This window comes from Mobula birostris, chromosome 1, assembly GCF_030028105.1.
Source record: "Mobula birostris isolate sMobBir1 chromosome 1, sMobBir1.hap1, whole genome shotgun sequence".
Classification (NCBI taxonomy): domain Eukaryota; kingdom Metazoa; phylum Chordata; class Chondrichthyes; order Myliobatiformes; family Myliobatidae; genus Mobula; species Mobula birostris.
The window spans coordinates 117,537,660-117,556,754 of NC_092370.1; the positions used below are offsets into that span (position 1 = coordinate 117,537,660).

The following is a 19,095-nucleotide window of genomic DNA, read 5'->3' on the forward strand; positions in this document are numbered from 1 at the left end:
AATGGAAAAACAAGCAATGTAGATGACACTTTTATATAAATCACGGAAGGAGCAATCAGATGAATTTAAAGAGACTGGACTAAGTACAGTAATGGTAATAATGGATAGAGTGCAACTCAGGATTTGGTTAGCTTGTAATATCTCATGTCAATCAAAGTTTGACACCCAATTTGAAATGCCTTGATATTTTTACTAAATTAAAGGCCTTGTATCGAGCAGTTTTACTGTGATCTGTGGGAGCTAGGGTATCAGTTTGGATAAGTTATTTTACATCGCACTCTCTTCAATTGGCCACAGTAGAGAGATCATCACAAGTTATTTTAATTACTTTAAGTAGTTTGAGGTGAACAAGAGACTGCATAGAATATTAGTAAAGACAGCTAACCTGGAACTGTAGAGGTGGTTGAATAATGCTTGAAGGGGAATTAGCATGATGGGCAAGAGGTTTATAAACTGTAGCTTAAAAACCTGAGTGTTATCCATGGGTCACTTTCTGGCAGATGTTAACTAAGTCCCTGTCTTGCATATAGATCCCATGGCACTGTGCGAATTAGTGTTTCCCAAATGTCATGACCTATATTTATTTTACACCAAATTCACTTTAAAACAAACTTGCTGCATGCAAGCTTCATGCTGGGTTTATTGGCACTTTGTGGATTTTTAAATGCTGGACCGTCTTCTTGTTTAGAAAGGTGTAGGAATGCAAAAAGTCCCTTCTTTTGGAAGTTCCTAATGGAAATTGACCATTAAAAATTAATATTTTTTTCTTAATGGATACTAGGTGATTTTCCAAATATTTCTTTTTTTTTTCCCTTTCATTTCCTGATGCCAATCTGCTAATGCCATTCCAGTTGGAGTGTAGCCATGAAATAGGGGGGAAATACAACTTCCAGAGTCACAAATAAGCCCTGAACCATTCTTGCATCTCTATTAGACTATCTTAAATGATTGTAACATTGTGAATCCAGTAAAAATCTGTCTGTGCAAGATGTACACGTAATTGAAATGAAGCTGTGCATATTAGAAGTAAATATGTCACGACTGAATAAAGTAGTACAGATTTTTGCAACTAATTTCCACAAGACATAAACAGGAAGTTTTTAAATTTCCTCTGCAGAAATAGTGTACAGCATTGGAGAATCTGCTATGCCATCTGCATTTTAAAGAGCAGATCTTCTGTTGATGGTTCCTGTAGTTTTGTTAGCTTGCTAGGAATTACATTATCAACTTTTGGAGAAGTAATAGAATAAAACTAATATAAACTTAGTCTGATAACTTTTAAAATAATAAAGTGATGTGTTTCTCTTTATCTCGGGATATTAGAAGGCATTTTGTAGCCATTGAAGCAGTCACTTTTTTAATGTTAGCAGTTCTTTTTGCAGAAAAGGATTCTATGATCACTGATAAATGACCAGTTACGTTAGCTGAAGGTAATAATAGTTATCAACAGGACTGTCCTAAGAATTTTTTATTTCGCCGAAGAGAACAGACAAGGTTCCAGTTTAACATCTCACCTGAAAGCCATTACCTACAACCATGCAGCAACTCTTCGGTGCTGCAATGGTCATTTCAGTCTTTGTGCACGAGGAACTTGTACCGATAACCTTTTGATTCTGTGGCAAAAATGCTACCAAATGATCCATGAGCAATAATAAAACTTGATTTTCAATTAAGTAATTATTGAAGTAAGATTGTATAGTATTTACAAAAAGGTATATATTACTGTGCTCAGAGACTGATTAGAATGTGGAGTCTTGCTGCCATAGGCTGTAGCTGAGGTAAATAACTAGAAACATATAGAAACATAGAAAACCTACAGCACAATACAGGCCCTTTGGCCCACAAAATTGTGCCGACATGTCCCTACCTTAGAAATTACCTAGGGTTACCCATAGCCCACTATTTTTCTAAGCTCCATGTACCTATCCAAAAGTCTCTTAAAAGACCCTGTCGTATCTGCCTCCACCACTGTTGCCGGCAGCCCATTCCACACACTCACCCCCCTCTGCGTTTATAAAAAAAAATAAACAACAAACTTACCTTTGACATCTCCTCCGTACCTATTCCCCAGCACCTTAAACCTGTGTCCTCTTGTGGCAACCATTTCAGCCTTTGGGGAAAAAAGCCTCTGACTATCCACATAATTAATGCCTCTCATCATCCTACACACCTCTATCAGGTCATCTGTCATCCTCCGTCGCTCCAAGGAAAAAAGGTTGAGTGAACTTGCTGTTTTCATAAGGCATGCTCCCCAATCCAGGTAACATCCTTGTAAATCTCCTCTGCACCCTTTCTATGGTTTCCACATCCTTCCTGTAGTGAGGCAACCAGAACTGAGCACAGTACTCCAAGTGGGGCCTGACCAGGGTCCTATATAGCTGCAACATTACCTCTTGGCTCCTAAATTCAATTCCACAATTTATGAAGGCGAATACTGTACATTGTATGCCTTCTTAACCACAGAGTCAACCTGTGCAGCTGCTCTGAGCGTCCTATGGACTCAGACCCCAAGATCCCTCTGATCCTCCACACCGCCAAGAGTCTTACCATTAATACTATATTCTGCCATCATATTTGACCTACCAAAATGGAGCACTTCTCAATTATCTGGGTTGAACTCCATATACCACTTCTTAGCCCAATTTTGCATCCTATCAATGTCCCGCTGTAACCTCTGACAGCCCTCCACACTATCCACAACACCCCCAACTTTGTGTCATCAGCAAACTTACTAACCCATCCCTCCACTTCCTCATCCAGGTCATTTATAAAATTCACAAAGAGTAAGGGTCCCAGAACAGATCCCTGAGGCACACCACTGGTCACCGGCCTCCATGCGGAATATGACCTGTCTACAACCACTTTTTGCCTTCTGTGGGCAAGCCAGATCTGGATCCACAAAGCAATGTCCCCTTGGATCCCATGCCTCCTTACTTTCTCAATAAACCTTGCATGGGTACCTTATCAAATGCCTTGCTGTAATCCATATACACTACATCTACTGCTCTTCCTTCATCAATGTGTTTAGTCACATCCTCAAAAAATTCAATCAGGCTTGTAAGGCACGACCTGCCCTTGACAAAGCCATGCTGACTGTTCCTAATCATATTATACCTCTGCAAATGTTCATAAGTTCTGCTTCTCAGGATCTTCTCCATCAACTTACCAACGGCTGAAGTAAGACTCACTGGTCTATAATTGCCTGGGCTATCTCTACTCCCTTTCTTGAATAAAGGAACAACATCCACAACCCTCCAATCCTCCGGAACCTCTCCCATCCCCATCGATGATGCAAAGATCATCACCAGAGGCTCAGCAATCTCCTCCCCCGCCTCCCACAGTAGCCTCAGTAACTAATGCTTTTGAAAGGAAACCCTTAGGTAATAGTCAAATAGAAAGATGTATGAAAGGATAAGATAAAGGACAAACAGGTTAGACTGAAAGGCATATGCCTGTGGTTTATATTCTGTAACTCTGTCACTTCAGTAAGAAATATCATTCCACATTCTCTTGTTTTTTTTGTTTGTCCCTCATTTTACTGATTGATGTACATATTCTGTTTTTGTAGAAAACCACAGGCTTGAGTCATCGTATCAGAATCACTTAGTTCTCAAGGTATTGGTGGTAAGTTTAATAAAAGACCTCAGTTTCTCATAATGTCACCCACGGTATTCAAAGGAGCAGAGCTCTGAGGGTTAGATTGAAGAGATATTACATTAGCTGGCCCAGTATCAAAAGTACATAGGACAAGTGTTTTTTTATTGAAAGGATTGGTAGATTAGAAATTTCTTTATAAAATCTGTACTATCAGTCTCCCACAAAATGCATTAATCTGGATGTTGGTTAATGTTTACTGGCCTATGGAAAAGGAAAGGTACGTCACATCCGGAGTTTCTCTGGGCCTATGAAAGAAAATAATATATATTCAAGGCTGGTGTTTAATGTTAAGATGCCCATTGGCCATGATCTTTTTTTTCTTCTGAGGTTTGAGGAGCCTGTGATCTATTTAATGTTCTTTTTTTACACATAATTAGAGAAAATCAGTTGATATGAACTGAACGGTGATCAAAGCACTAAGTTTTGAATGCATGTTTAGGCCGCTGGATTATTAGTTCAACTTCAGGTCATCTATAATGAAGACTGCCAGTGACCATTCAGTTGTGACTTCTCCATAGATAAGTATCTGAGGGAGTTCAGATTAGGAAGGGTTTTGACAAAGTCAACGATCCCACTTGCAGAGCGTCCCAATACAAGGGATCAACGATACGTTAATCACCAATAAATCCATTAAGGAATTACAAAGAAAAAGTATATGCCAAACAAGAGTTGAGGCATTATCATATTGAAAGGAGTAGAAAGATGTGCTGGTGCCATTAGGTGAAGAAACAGTGTGGGGCATAACTACCGGAACTGACAAATTAGACTGTGTGGCCTCATTGTTTGTAATTGCTGTGTAACAATTACTAAAATAGTGGCATTTCCTGAATTTTCCATGTTCTGTTCCAGAGTGGTTAGATCAGTTTCCTGTTCTATCTGTCAGTGACCATACTTTATTGTTGGATAATGATGGTGTCAGTCATAAGTGCCACAGTCATACAGCCTACAGATAATTACAAGACTAGTGTAGTAACATTCTTTGAATATTTAAGGGTTGTCATTGCTGAATAGAAGAAAAGTAAAATCAGGAGATACCAATAAATGCCAGAGGGGGAAGGACACGAAATTAATGCAACCAGTGAAGACAGTTCACATTTGAAAACAAAGTCAATCAAACATCATCTCAAGGGGTAAAACTCCATTAGTGGTACTTACTTCATTACTCCACTTTGCTGCATGAATTGATGACTTGACAAGCTGTGCAGAGGGAGAATGGGGCAATGTGGAGGGACTGACAAATATGACGCTTCAACAGCATTCATAATTATAAATTTCATGGTGTTTTTTGCTAATGTAAGAACAGCTGAAGTTACAGTATCAAAGTAACCATCAAAATAAAAATAACAAGTTTTATTTTATTCTAATGTTGAAGTTTTGAATTGTTACCCTGTCTCAATGATTTCCTTACACAAATAATTTTCATCTTTCCAGTTCAATTTCATAAATTGTTTTGCATCCCTCTTCTATATCGCTTTTATTCTTCAGGATATGAAACTTCTACGACAGGTAAGTGATTTTGCAATTAACTGACTTACAGTAACTGATTTGCTTGCTGTGTGTCATTAGTAGGCAATAATAAAAATTGCAGTTTTTCAGCAAAGGGTCTGTAGTTATTCAGTAGTTTCCTAAAAGTGTCTTCTCTCCACATTTTGTTTTTTGCTTCTTAAGCTACTGTTTGTCCTACTGGCAAATTACAGTCCTAATGTGGTTGGTACTTATCCTCAATCTCTTAACATCACAGGACCACAACTATTGCAGCCTGTAGGAGTCAATTTACATTAAGGCCATCCTTATGCATGGGCTATCAGTTTTGTTTTCTTGCTTTCTCCGTATTTCTCTTTTATTTTTCTTAAAGTAACAATTGAATGTGTTTTCATCACCCAGATCAATGACTACCTGCTGTGTGCAAAAATGTTTCTTCATTTCATATCTGGGTTTTTTTTTGTCAGTTACTAAATCTGTACCTTAGTTCTTGACTCTTCAGCCTGTAGAAGCCATTATTTTATCCAGACCCTTTAACAAATCTAAAGTAGCACTTCTCAACTTTTTCTACTATAGGGAGAGGTCTAAAAGACGTCTAAAAGTTTTCAAACTTCATATTCTAGATGTGTGAGGGAGTGTGCAGTATATTGACTGACTGTATCATGGCTTGGTATAGAAAGACCAATGCCCTTGAATGGAAAATCCTACAAAAATTAGTGGATATGTCCCAGGCCAACAAGAGTAAAGCTATCTACATGGAGCATGTTCATAGGAAAGCATTATCCATCAAAAAGGACCCATGCCATCCATTCCATGCTCCTTTCTCACTGCTGCCATCAGGAAGCAGGGACAGGAGCCTCAGGACCCACACCACCACGTTCATGAACAGTTATTACCCCTTATAATCATGCTAACCATCAGGCTCTGAACCAGAGTAGATATCTTCGCTCAAATTCACTCATGCCGACATAGAACTGTTTCCACAACCTATGGGCTCACTTTTCAGGACTCTTTATTATTTTGTGTTTTTTCTTTCTATACTTGCACAGTTTGTTGTCTTTTGCACAGTGGTTGTTTGGCCATTTTGTTTTGTGTGGTTTTTTGTTGAATCTGTTGTGCTTTTTTATATTTATTGTGAATGCCCACAGAAATGGACTCTCAGGGTTGTATGTGCTGATATACATGAACTTTGATAATAAACTTATTTTGAGTTTTGAGGTTTGAAATTTATCATCATAGACTAAGTACATTTATGCACTTGTGCAAAGAAAAATGTACCTGTGACAGTATCAGACACATAGTGTCATATAAGCAGCATTCACATGAACACATAAATTTACTCAGTTTTTACAGGAAAGAACACAATTGGAACAGAAAGTATGAAGTATGATAGAGGTGTACAAGATAATAAGAGGAATAGGTAGAGTGGATAGCCAGCGCCTCTTCCCCAGGGCACCACTGCTCAATACAAGAGGACATGGCTTTAAGGTAAGGGGTGGGAAGTTCGAAGGGGATATTAGGGGTAGGTTTTTTTACTCAGAGAGTGGTTGGTACGTGAAATGCACTGCCTGAGTCAGTGGTGGAGGCAGATACACTAGTTTAAGAGACTACTGGACAGGTATATGGAGGAATTTAAGTTGGGGGCTTATATGGGAGGCAGGGTTTGAGGGTCAGCACAATATTGTGGGCCGAAGGGCCTGTACTGTGCTGTACTATTCTATGTTCTATCTCTGGATTGGTTCCTGTTCTCTCTCTTGGTTGTCAAGGCAGTGACCAGAAATGGATTTAATATTCTAGTTTCTGTCTTAGTTATATAGCACAGAAATATGCCCCTTAGCCGAACTGGTCAAAGCAGTGTTTTCTAAAGGTTTAACCTAATCACCTTGGTTTTGTCTCTTTCTACATCTGTGTTTATAAGGCTGAGAATGCCTTCAGCTCGATCAGTCCTGGCAGTTTTAAAGATATGTGGATGCATTCTATTACCTTTTTGTTCATTTTACCAAAATATATCATTTTACGTATCTCTGCAATTATTCCCATTTGCCATGCATCTGTGTATTTCACCAGTCTGTCTTTATCCTCTTGAATCTTTTAACTCCCCTCTTTTTCTATGCTTTTGATGTATGTTTTCTACAGATTTTGAAGGGATTCCTTATACATCCAAGTCATTAGTACTATCGTGGAAAAACAGTCATCTGCAACTTTGCATTTTTTTACTTGGACAGCAAAAGTTGTGTATCTATGTGCTATCAAGTGGTGGGGGAGCGGTTTGTGTGCAAATGTGACCCTGACTTCAGTGGTGCGTGTGCACACACACACTCTATAGTACACCATCACAGACAGTTCCTTTGTTCTCCAACCCTTCCTCATTCAAATTAAAACGTGTTTGATTTCCATCTTTTTCTAGCTCTAATGAAAAGTCACTGATCTGAAATGTTAACTGTTTTTCTGTCCATGGATGCTGCTTGATCTATTAAGTATTTTCTGTTTATATTCTGTTGTATAAGTCTTGCTCCATAAGTGTATCTTGTTTGACTAAATGTCAGATCTTCCTTCCTGTATGAGCAGCACCCTTGTCAGCTCAGAAGATTAGGAATGATACTGAAATTTTATGTCACAGAAGTCATTTTGAATTCTCCCTTGTTTATTCTTGTCTGTCTTTTTGTTTCTTGTACATTCTTCTTGAATATAAAACAACTTTGGTTAATGTTTATCTCCCAGTCAACAGCACTAAAAAACATTATTTAATTTCTCATTGCTGTTCATGGAAGCATGCCATTTAAAAATGGTATGTTTCCTTCATTACTCCACTGACCAGACCTCATTTGTACATCACTGTCTGCAGACTGCATTTTGAGATTCTCAGTTCATGGAATACCTACAGAAATGCACATCTTTTTGATGTGCTGAACTATGCCCCAACTTGCTCCTTCAAATAGTCTTGACTCCAATTTTAAATATATTTTTCTGTTCCTTAGCTTCATTATTGTCTATTTGTAAAGTCTTTCCTTTGGTTCTCTCTGTTCTTCATCCGGCCCTAATCTCAAACAAGCACAACATAGAATGCTGCGGCACATTGACGTGCATGGTAGATGCAACATACTGCTGTCGTCTTGCTATAGAAGAAGAAGAAATTGCCTTTAAACTCATGAGAGAGCATAGGCCATCAACTTTTTGCTGTTGATGTTTCTGTAGCAGGCAATTTCTTTTTTACGAGGCTGAGCTGAGCTGCTAGCTGGACGCTCAACTCAGCACGGATGGAAAGCGTGCACGAGAGCCGGCTGGATTCGAACTCTGGATCTTCCGCCCCAAAGTCCAGCGCTGATGCCACTACGCCACCAGCCGGTTATCTTCTTGCTATAGCCATGCTTAATGTTTGTGCTGGCTGGTAACTGTTGAAATTTCTCATCATTAAAAGTATTAAATCTAATCTCCAGCTCAAATAACGTCAGATGTAATTTGACATTTAAGGTCTTCGATCTCCTTGAAGGCTCGATAAGGTTATCCCAGTCAGACCAGAAACCTCTTGGTATTCATTTATCTAATGCTGGGGAAAGGAAACTGGCTAATAACCTGCTTTTGAGAAATTGAAAGATAGGTGTAGGAACTAAAGAAATCTAGCATTAAATCATTGAAGAAGATAGTACAAGCTAACACAAACAGGATTTTTGGTTTCATACACAGGCAGTTAAATTACATGAACTTGATATATAAAAAAATATTGGGCCATCTTCTGTATTATGTGATTCTGTACCTCATATTTTAGGAAGTCTATCAGGACTTTAGAACTGGAATGGTACCTACTATGAAAGATTTCAGATATCTTTAGGGATAGGAGAAGAAATTGTGAAGATTTAAGTGTGGTTTTTAAAGAGGAAATATTTCCAACAGTTATGGTGCATGAAAGAGTGATGGGAGTAAATTTCACTGCAGTCTTTTTTTTAAAAAAAGAATTGAATTCATACGATATGTAATCATATGTTTGCATGACTCTAGTAAATGAACAGAGGGAAGGCATAAAACTGCACAGAACCAAAATGACAAGCGGCCTCTTGTGCTGTGTGATTCAGAGGTAGATGCACGGTGCACTGGTGTGAAGCATTACATCTAGAACTAGTTCCAATACATGCAATGGAATCTAATTAGTGAGTAATGGTTACTTGGCCAAGATGCACAATGCTGGACTTTGTGGGTCAAAGAGAAAATGTTCAAAAAAGCAAAATAGATCTGCATTAAAATTAAAAATATTCTGGTATGTTTTGTGCCCATTATAGAATCTGGCTGCCTTACTCATCACCTCACAGATACTCAACCAGTTTGTGGAATCATTGTTTCCTTACTGGCTACAAAAACATCGTAACAGGAACATCAAGAAGAAACTTCGAATTACAAGTTTAGGAAAGGAACTTCCATTGGTTGACCAAGTCAAGATGGAAGGAGAAATGGACAGATATTTGGTATGCTTAAGTCACAGTTATAAGGTTATGTGGCCTTTAGATTTTCATCAGAGTTCCTCAAACACTTAAGAATGTCTTCTACCTTAGTCATAACTTCATGTGCCTGTGAATCAAAAGACGTTAATTCAAGTCTCCCTCCAAAGCCCCAAACACACAATCTAGACTGACTCCATAGTGTTGTACAGAGGTTCTGTGTTGTCAGCACTGCTTTCTTTTGGATGAAATGTTAAATCATATGATCCTTCACATGGGTTAAAAATCTTGTGGCTCTAATCTTTTAAAAAATAACTTATCTTGTGATCTGGCCAAACTCAACCAATCCGAACAATGATGTAATTGCTGGTTGTTGTTCATTATACAAATTGGCTGGAGTAGTTCCCGCATTTACAACAGTGACTGGCTGAAAAAAATACTCCATTAACTGTAAAGCACCTTTAGGACATCCAAAAGACAGCACGATCTCACAGTGCAGTATTCTTAATACAATATCAAGCATGTTAAGAGGGAGGCTTGAGGCCTGATAATTCAGATGAGAGTGTCATTTGCTGATTCACAGCCGATGATCCTTTGTAAAGCAATAAGTATGATTTTTAACTCTTGTTTTCCATGTTCTCACAGGGAACATTTGATGATTACTTGGAACTGTTTCAACAATTTGGCTTTGTCAGTCTTTTCTCGTGTGTCTACCCACTTGCTGCCATATTAGCAGTTTTGAACAACATCACTGAAGTCTATTCTGATGGGCTTAAAATGTGTAATGTCTTCCAAAGGCCATTCCTCGAGCCTGCAGCTGATATAGGAGTTTGGTTGGTGAGTAGAATTATTGCCTGTTTTCTAATGCATTTGAGAAGAATGAGAGGTAATCTTGTTGAAATGAGTATGATTACGAGGGGTATTGATAGAGGATAGAAACTGAGAAGTTGTTTCCCTGGGCTGGGGAGTCTGAAACCACAGGATCATGGTCTCAGGGTACAGGGGTTCCAAGAGGGTACAGATGCTGAAAATCTGGAGCAACTCCGGAGGAACTCACAGTCAGCATCTGTGAAGGGAGGGGGAGGGTTAGAGGAGTAGAACAAAAGCTGGTAGGTGAAACGTGGATCCAGGAGAAGGAGGGGGAGAATGGGAATGATGTAAGAGAAATTTTGTTTATGCAGAGGGTAGTGGACTTTGGAATGCTTTCATCTCAAAAATGGTGCTGGAAAAGGGTGACTTGCTGTGTGCAGCTCAGTATTCCTGCTCACAATTACTTTTGCTGAAGTCTGAAACCACATACACTGTAGTAAGTAACATTGCTTCAAGTAATTTAAAAGAACTAGCTATCTTCAGAACTAGTAGATCTGTGTCTCCAGACCACCCAGAGAACAAGTGCAGCAGCTAGCAGCTCAGAGCGCATCTCCAGGAGAGATAAATGGCTGCTGGTGAGGACTCCAGGTGAAACTGAAGCACAGGGCCCTAAGGCCCCTCCATCACCTATTGGCTAATGTATAATCTCTGGAAAATAATACTGAAGACCTCTGTAGGATTACAGTACCAGAAGGATAATCGGGGACTGTTGTGTACACTGCTTCACAGAGACATAGCACTCTAGCCTGAGGACTTCACTATCCACCACATGGACCAACAGCGTCATTGGGTAAATGTAGAGGTGGCAGTGTTAGCTTCGTAATTGACCCACTGTGGTGCACAGACGTGGCAGTTCAGATCAGGGGGACAGGACTGGGTCTGAATACAGTATCTGGCAGTCAAATGACATCCGCTCGATCAGCCAAGGGAGTTCTCCACTGTCTTCCTGGTTGTAGTGTACATTCGACCCTGGCAAACGTCAGGCCTACACTGGGGGAGCTGAGCACCATGATCACCATTCATGAGGCAGCTTACCCTGATGCCTTCCTGATCATTGTGGGGGGACTTCAACCAGGCCAGTTTGAAGTGTCTTAAAGTCCTTGTGGAATTCAAGGAGCCAACACTCAGCTGCAGTTACACCATTATCAAGTATGCATACCATGCCATCGCAATTTGGCAAATCCAATTGCCAGGCTGTACTTCTATCCCCAGTGTATAGGCAAAGACTGAGGACCATGAATGTACTGTCAAGGGAGGTAGAGAAGCACTTAAGGGACTGTGTTGAATCACTGGACTGGACTATATTCAAAATTCATCTGTGGATCCGAATGAATATTCCACAAACATCACAGACCTCGTCAAGATGTGTATGAAAGACTATGTTCTTTCCAGAGAATACCCAAACCAGAACCAGGAGATTCAGTGTACTACTGAGGGTTAATCAGTGACATTAATGATTTGCGATCCAGAAAGCCGTCGTAAGAGTGAAATGTCAATTCTTTGTGAAACTAGAGACTCAATCTGATGCTCGGATGTGAGGATCTGTCCAGACCTCCAACACATTGATGCAGTCATAAAGAAGGCACGCAGTTGGCTCTACTGCATTAGAAGCTTGAGGAGATTTGGTAGATCACAAAGGCTCCTGAGATTTCCACCTATTTGGAAGTGAGCGTTCTGACTGGCTGCATCACAGTCTGTACGGAGGTTCCAATGCACAGGATCACAAGAAGTTGCAGAGGTTTGGCGACTTGGCCAGCCCCAATATGAGCACATCCATTCCACGTGCCTCAAGAAGATGGCATTTATCATTATGGACCCTCCCCACCTGGGACATGTCATTACTACCAAAGAGTAGCTAAAGAAGCTTAAAGACCCACATTCAACATTTTGAGATTAGCTTTTTGCCCTCTGTCATCAGATTTACAGAAGGTCCGCGAATTCTACCTCAATATTCCTTTTGTTGCACTATTTTGTAATTTATAGTAATGTTATACCTTCGCACCGTACTTCTGCAGCAGTACAACAAATTTCACATCATATAAGACCGTGATAAACTTGATTCTGATCCCGATCTCTTAATGAATGCACATTTGAGTAAACGTAAAGCTGAGGCTGAAGCTGATCATGAAAGACTGGCGAGATACAGGATCTTAATGAAAGGTGGATTATGCTTGAGTAGGCATATAGCCTGTGGCTGCTTATTTTCTTACATTTTCATGTTCTGGCAGCATGATAGTGTAATGGTTAGCATAATGCTTGTAGAGCACCAGTGACCCAGGTTCAATTCCACTGTCTGTAAGGAGTTTGTTTCCTCTTGGTGCTCAGGTTTCCTCCCACATTCCAAAGATGTATGGATTAATAGGTTAATATGGGCAGCATGGATTTGTTGGGCTCGAAGGGCATGTTACCATGCTGTATCTCTAAACCAGGGGTTATGAACCTTTATGCCATGGCCCCCTACCATTAACCAAGGGGTTTGTGAGCCCCATGTTGGGAACCTCCGCTCTAAATAAAGTAAAAATAAAATATTCTGTTGTTCCAAACTGAGTTGACGTGTCAGGTTAGTGATCCTTCATTGGAATGCTCCCAACTAGCCCCACCTGCTGGCGTTTACAACATTTACTGCTCTTGTTTTCCACTTCTCATATTTGCAGTACAATGGATTCGGTTAATTGAGCCATCAGTTAATCAGGGCAGCCGCGTATTAGGGGCAACTCTTAAAAACAAAAACTATTCGAGAAAATAGCCAGAATTCCCTTCATTTATTTGGGACACACTGCCACCTAATTAGGACAGGAGACCTGCTGAACATTTTATAACTAGTGTCAGTAGCATGCAGGTTGTATGGCCATTCAACACTACACTGTACTTAGAGTGAACAGTTTTTCAATAGCATCACTTGTGATGCTTATATTCAAAAGCAGTGACTTTTGTCACTGATAGTCTCCATGTAGTAAACAGTAAGACAATTCAGAACTCTCTTGCTCACTGCAGTTTCAAGCATTCAGGCTTGGAGATGCCAAAAATGGCCGGATGTGAAAATGAACTGATTTCACTACTTCAAGTTAGTAGTGAAGAATTTGAAGGTGTTCACAATAATCTTGAAAGTTACAATTAAAATGAAGATTTGGAATTTATATGAATTCCTTTGCATATAACTATTAGGAATTAATACAATTTTACAGCATGGTAGTGTTCCAATTCTGTATTTCATTTAAATACTCAATTTGTTACTCAGTTAAATTGTAGTTTGTCTTTTATACCTTTTAAACTATTTCCATGTAACCTTAGCTAATTGGGTCAGCCACTTAATTGGGCCGAAATGTACTGGCCCTGATGTGTGCCAGTTAACTGGAATCCACTTTAGCTTTTGCATCTTTTTGGCATATTAGATCATTCAAATACTGTATTAGGTTTGTCTCTTTGCCACTCTTTGCAGCTGGACTCTCCAACTTGTTTGATGATACAAAGAATTTAAAACTCATGAAGAACATGAAACAGTGATCACTGTGGGATGCTGTTAGTGCAAGTGGTTAGAAATACTGCATTTAATTAGTTTTTAGGGTGGGGAATTTTTCTAGTTACTGCTGTCTGGATTTAAAGTTGTACAAAATGTTTGCCATTTATTTACTTGAGTATTTTATTTTTAACAATTGTTATTTACCATGCTTAAAATCTTTATGGATAATTTTGGGGCAAATGTTAGTCCTTTTTGCTATTTATTTATAATGATTTAGTCCCAAGACCTCTCATTAATATGGATATTGATTTTAATATGTGCTTTTATTGAGTATTTTCTTATTTTTTACAGCTAGCCTTTGAAACAATGGGAATTATTTCCGTGATGACCAATTGTGCATTGATTGGGATGTCACCCCAAGTAAAGAGTCTTTTTCAGAGTAACAGTGTAGAGCTTGTCTTGCTGGTTGTGGCTGTTGAGGTAAGAAGCATTTGCAACTAGGGAACTTAATTGGACTCGTGTATTTTTTTTTTATCCACTGCAAAATTGTTTCCTTCCCTTCCTAACCATATGTGTTTTATCAAGGAGTAGTTAGCTTTATTAGATCCATTGCAACTTGTCAGCAAAAAGATTATGATATCTGTTCACATGGGCATATACAGTCTGTACCCTTGCTATTTAATTTGTAAAACTGATGAAAAATTCTGTTTCAAACAATGGGCTATGAGTTTATGCAGAACAATTTAAATAGTGTAGTCTCTTTGGTTTGTTTGCTTTGGAGTGGGTGAAAATCATTTGAAAATTAAACCTGTATACATTTGATTGCACTCAGATTGATCCGAACCATAATTTGCTTGATAAAGAAAGTATATAAGCAATCTATAATCTGTGATGGTGTGAAATTTTTGGGAATCAGTGTCCATTGGAAAGAAATGGGGATGGGGTTAAAGGAAAAATCTCCCCAAGGCTTGTTGATTTCCACCCAATGATATTGGGGAGAAAAAGGATTGAGAAATGGTGCAGAATTTTGTGTAACTCTTCAGACTTAAGATTTGTGCTTCTATGTGCAAAACGTACAAATGTAATTTTGGTTTTCTTTCATGAGAGAAAGAGTGGGTCAATGATGTGACAGGGTATTCAAATCTGGGTCTGTCACTTGGCACAGAGGAACTAGATGCTTGGCCTGGTTCAATTGAGTAAGCAGGCAGCATTAGTTTGTGAAAGTTGGATTGTGTCCGAATAAACTAAATTGTTTTTGAGGGTATCTTAACTCAGCTGGAGATTAGGTGTTTATGTGGGCTTCTCAAAGTATTTGATAAAGTACGCAGAAGGAAGTTAATAAAAATGAGTGGATGGAATGGAGAGGCAGGCTTTTAAACAGTAGCTAATGGGTAGTAGGATGTATAAGATTGGATTGGTGTACTAATGTCACACGTACTGGGGTGCAGTAAAGAACTTGTTTGGCATGCCATCCTTGATCGATCATTTCAACACACCAGTGCATTGAGGTATGAGGGAAAACTAAGCCAATGCAGAATCAAGTGCTACATTATAGAGGGTGCAATGCAGGCGGACAATAAAGTGCAAGGTCATACGAAGGTAGATTGTGCGGTCAAGAGTCCATCTTGTACTGAGGGACCATTCATCAATCTTATAATGGTGACATAGAAGCCATCCTTGGGTCTGGTGCTATATGCTTTCAGGCTTTTGTATCTTCTATCCTGAAGGGAGAGGTGAGAAGAAAGATTGTCTAAGGTGGGTGTAGTCTTTGATTATGCTGGCTGTTTTACAGTGACAGTAAGAGGCATAGACAGTCCATGGAGGGGAGGCTGATTTCTTTGATGGACTGATCTGTGTTCACATGTCTCTGCAGGTTTTTTTTTTGTGATCTCGGGCAGAGCAGTTGCCATTCCAAACCTGGATATGTGGGTAGGGCGTTTTCTATGGTGCACCTATAAAATTGGTGAGGGTGGAAGGGGACCTGCCAGATTTCGTAGCCTCCTGTAGAAGTGGGCTTGCTGATGAGTTTTCTTGTACGTGGTGTCTACATGGTTGGACCAGGATATGCCTTGAGTGTAGACTCCTGGAATTGAAGCTGTGAACCCTCTCCACCTTATTGCCATTGATGTAAATAGCATCATGTACACTGTCCCCCTTTCTGGTTAATGACTAGATCTTCTGTTTTGCTGACAAGAGAATGTACTTTGATCAGCAGAATGTGAAGAAGTTTGATTCCAGATGTCAGTATTGGAGCCTGTTCACCATACCTATCAATGAAGGGTGAAAGATACAGTGTTGTGTATCCTTGTTTGTAGACAGCACTAAGAGTTTCAGTAAATGCTGTAGACACTAACAACAACTATCATATGGATATTTAAGGGTCAAATGAGTGGGTGAAACTGGCAGATGGAGTTCTAATCAGTGCGGATCCAAGAAGGACAAATGAGAATATCTGGATGAGGAACTGTGGATGGGCAGAAGTTGACATGCCCATGTGAACAAACCAGTGTAGGAAATAGTTACTAAGCCATTGAAACATTGATCTTTACCTCAAAATAAATGAAAGGGAAGGGCATTGGGTGGATGGTGTACATTTAATTGTGTAGAACCTTGTTTGGTCCCCACCTGAAATTCTGCAGCCCAAGAATGGTACTGATTTTTCCACTTGTGGAGAGAGATGAAAAATAGTGTACATAAAGTTACGATGCAAGAAGGAACTCGAGATCCAGATTGGTGAGAATAACTGTGCACCATAATTCATGACGGAGCTGACTATTAAAGATGCATCTAAGGGGGCACTGCACAAACATATGGAGAGAGGTTTGAGACAAGCTAATCAGGGCTAAATGAAGAGGGGTGATGCAGGTGTAAATGAAACAGGTGAGTAATTCAGCCACATTTGGATAGGAAACATCCTTTTGCTGTGAGTGACCTGTTCTCTCACAACCAACTTTGTACTCTTCCATGGACACTGTCATATCCTCAGATGTTACTTTCTGCCTAATTTAGACTGGTTGGTGTAAATAATAGAAATTCTCCTTGGTGTTTTGCACTTGAACAACTTTGCCAGAGATAGCAGTCTTGTTATTGTTGTATCACTATGGTACATAGAATCTTGCTGTGCTGTACATGTCTGTATTACAGCAGTGACCAGACTTCATTAGGCTGTAAAACACTGACACGTCATACTAATGGGCCAACATTTTATTTTGGATTAAATGGCTCTGAAAGTGCAGTGAGTTTTTTTTTCATGAACCACCCCCACCCGCCTCACTATGAGATGACATTGGTACTATGTTATTAAAATAAAATTTTTTTAGTTAGATGCAATCAATCCTGTCAGTTGTGATAAAATTATAATTTTTACCCACTAACATGTTAATACCAGCAGAGGGAGTACTGGAACCACAACTGTAAAACATAAATGGACAAGGTTTTTTTTGTTGTTGCAAGTCTTTCATTAACATATGTTCATAGCTAGACTTGGCTGTAAAAAAAAAATTAGTGTTGTAATTTATTTTGCATGTTCAATTGATGGAGCTGGAAGTTATGTTACATCTGTGAAAGAATCTCGGAGGTGAACGAATGGGAAAAGTAGCCGTGAGTCTTTGTGTTTGAAGGGTTGCAGTCAAAGCAAACATTGGGGAAAATTGGTTGATTATTATCACGTTTACTGAGGTACAGTGAAAGCTTTACTGTATCCATACAGATGTCATCCATAGGGATCATTTCATCCCATCAATACGTTCAGTAGTAATAGGGGAAAAAGAATATAATCGTACAGTTACAGAGAAAGTGCACTGCAGGCAAATAGTAAGGTGTAAGCCAAGATGAAGTAGATTGAGGTAGAGTCCATTCTGTCATACTAGAGCACTGTTCTATTGTTGTATAATAGTGTGATAGAAGCTGTCCTTGAGACAGTTTGAACATGTTTTGAGTCTTTTGTATAATTTGCCAGAGTGAGTGGGTCTTTGATTATGTTGGCTGATTTACCGAGGCAGTGAGAAGTGTTGACAGGCAGAGCAGTTGCAACAAAAAGTTGTGATGCATCTGGACTGGTTGTTGATGGTGATCCTATTAAAATTGCTGAAGGTCAAATTTTCATGCTGTCATTGTTTTTTGGCTAAAATACAATGTTCATGATTTTCCTTGATTATTCATTCATGAGATGTGGACGTCACTAGCAAAACCAGCGTTTATAGTCTAACTTAAATGCTTCTGATCTGAGTATCTTCCTGGATGAATACCATTAGAGAGTTTCGAGTAAACTCTAATCTGCTATGCAAACCAGAGTGGATGAGGAAGGCATATTTGCTCCCCAGAAGGGCATTAGTTTTCACTCCTGTTCTGGTTTATAATTCTGGATTTATTTAAACGCTTGATGCTCAGTCTTTTGAATTCTCTATCCCAGAGGCTGCGAAGCGCAGTCATGGACTACATTAGAGATGGGGTTCAACAGAGAATGATAGGTTTTTCAAGTCATTATAGAATCAAAGGGTAGGGGGATATTGCAGGAAACTGGTGTCAAGGTGAAAGGTCAGCTTTGCACTTGTTGAATGATGGAGTGGGCCTGAAGCACTATCTGGCCTCTTCTACTTTTATTTCTTGTGTACTTGATCTTGCATTTCAAGTGAGAAGTTTTTATTCCATTGCAGGAATAGCAAACTGTCCCACCATGGAAGGTGCCCTCTTTCAGATGAGTTTAACCAGGATTCTGTCAGTCAGCTCAGGAGGTGCACATAGATGGTGGCTCTCTTATCTTCAACATTGCCAAATTACTTAATGATTTAGAGAAAACTTCAATCAGATACATGCATAGTTCTGTAGGAACTCAGCTAGCCAGGTGGCATCTATGGAAAGGAGTACACAGTCGATGTTTCAGGCTGAAGCCCTTCATCAGAACTGGAAAAAGAGTTGAGAAGTCAGAGTAAGAAGGTATGGGGAGGGGAGGAAGAAGTACAAAGTAGGTGATAGGTGGATCTGCGAGGGGTGAAGCAAAGAGCTGTGAAGTCAAGAAGGGGGAATCTGATAGGAGAGGACAGGAACCTTGGAAGAAAGGGAAGGGGGAGGAGCACCGGGGGGTGGGGGGTGCAGTGATAGGCAGGTAAAGAGATAAGGTGAGAATGGGAATGGGGAATGGTGAAGGAGAGGGGTGAAACTACTGGAAGTTGGAGAAATTGATATTCGTGCCATCAG

The 19,095-nt window shown here is 39.6% G+C and overlaps 1 protein-coding gene across 2 annotated transcripts in view; it reads left to right on the forward strand.

Annotated features, from left to right (window-relative positions):
• The window catches only part of ano10a (anoctamin 10a), a 55,788-nt gene that overhangs the window by 29,110 nt on the left and 7,583 nt on the right, over positions 1–19,095 (forward strand). Inside the window, exons 7-11 of one of the 2 annotated variants that reach the window (XM_072260928.1) lie at positions 3,569–3,624; positions 5,089–5,163; positions 9,414–9,596; positions 10,215–10,406; positions 14,251–14,379. In XM_072260928.1, the coding sequence (XP_072117029.1) occupies positions 3,569–3,624; positions 5,089–5,163; positions 9,414–9,596; positions 10,215–10,406; positions 14,251–14,379 (635 nt within the window). The remainder of the gene's footprint in view (positions 1–3,568; positions 3,625–5,088; positions 5,164–9,413; positions 9,597–10,214; positions 10,407–14,250; positions 14,380–19,095) is intronic. The other variant, XM_072260935.1, reaches the window with a different exon arrangement.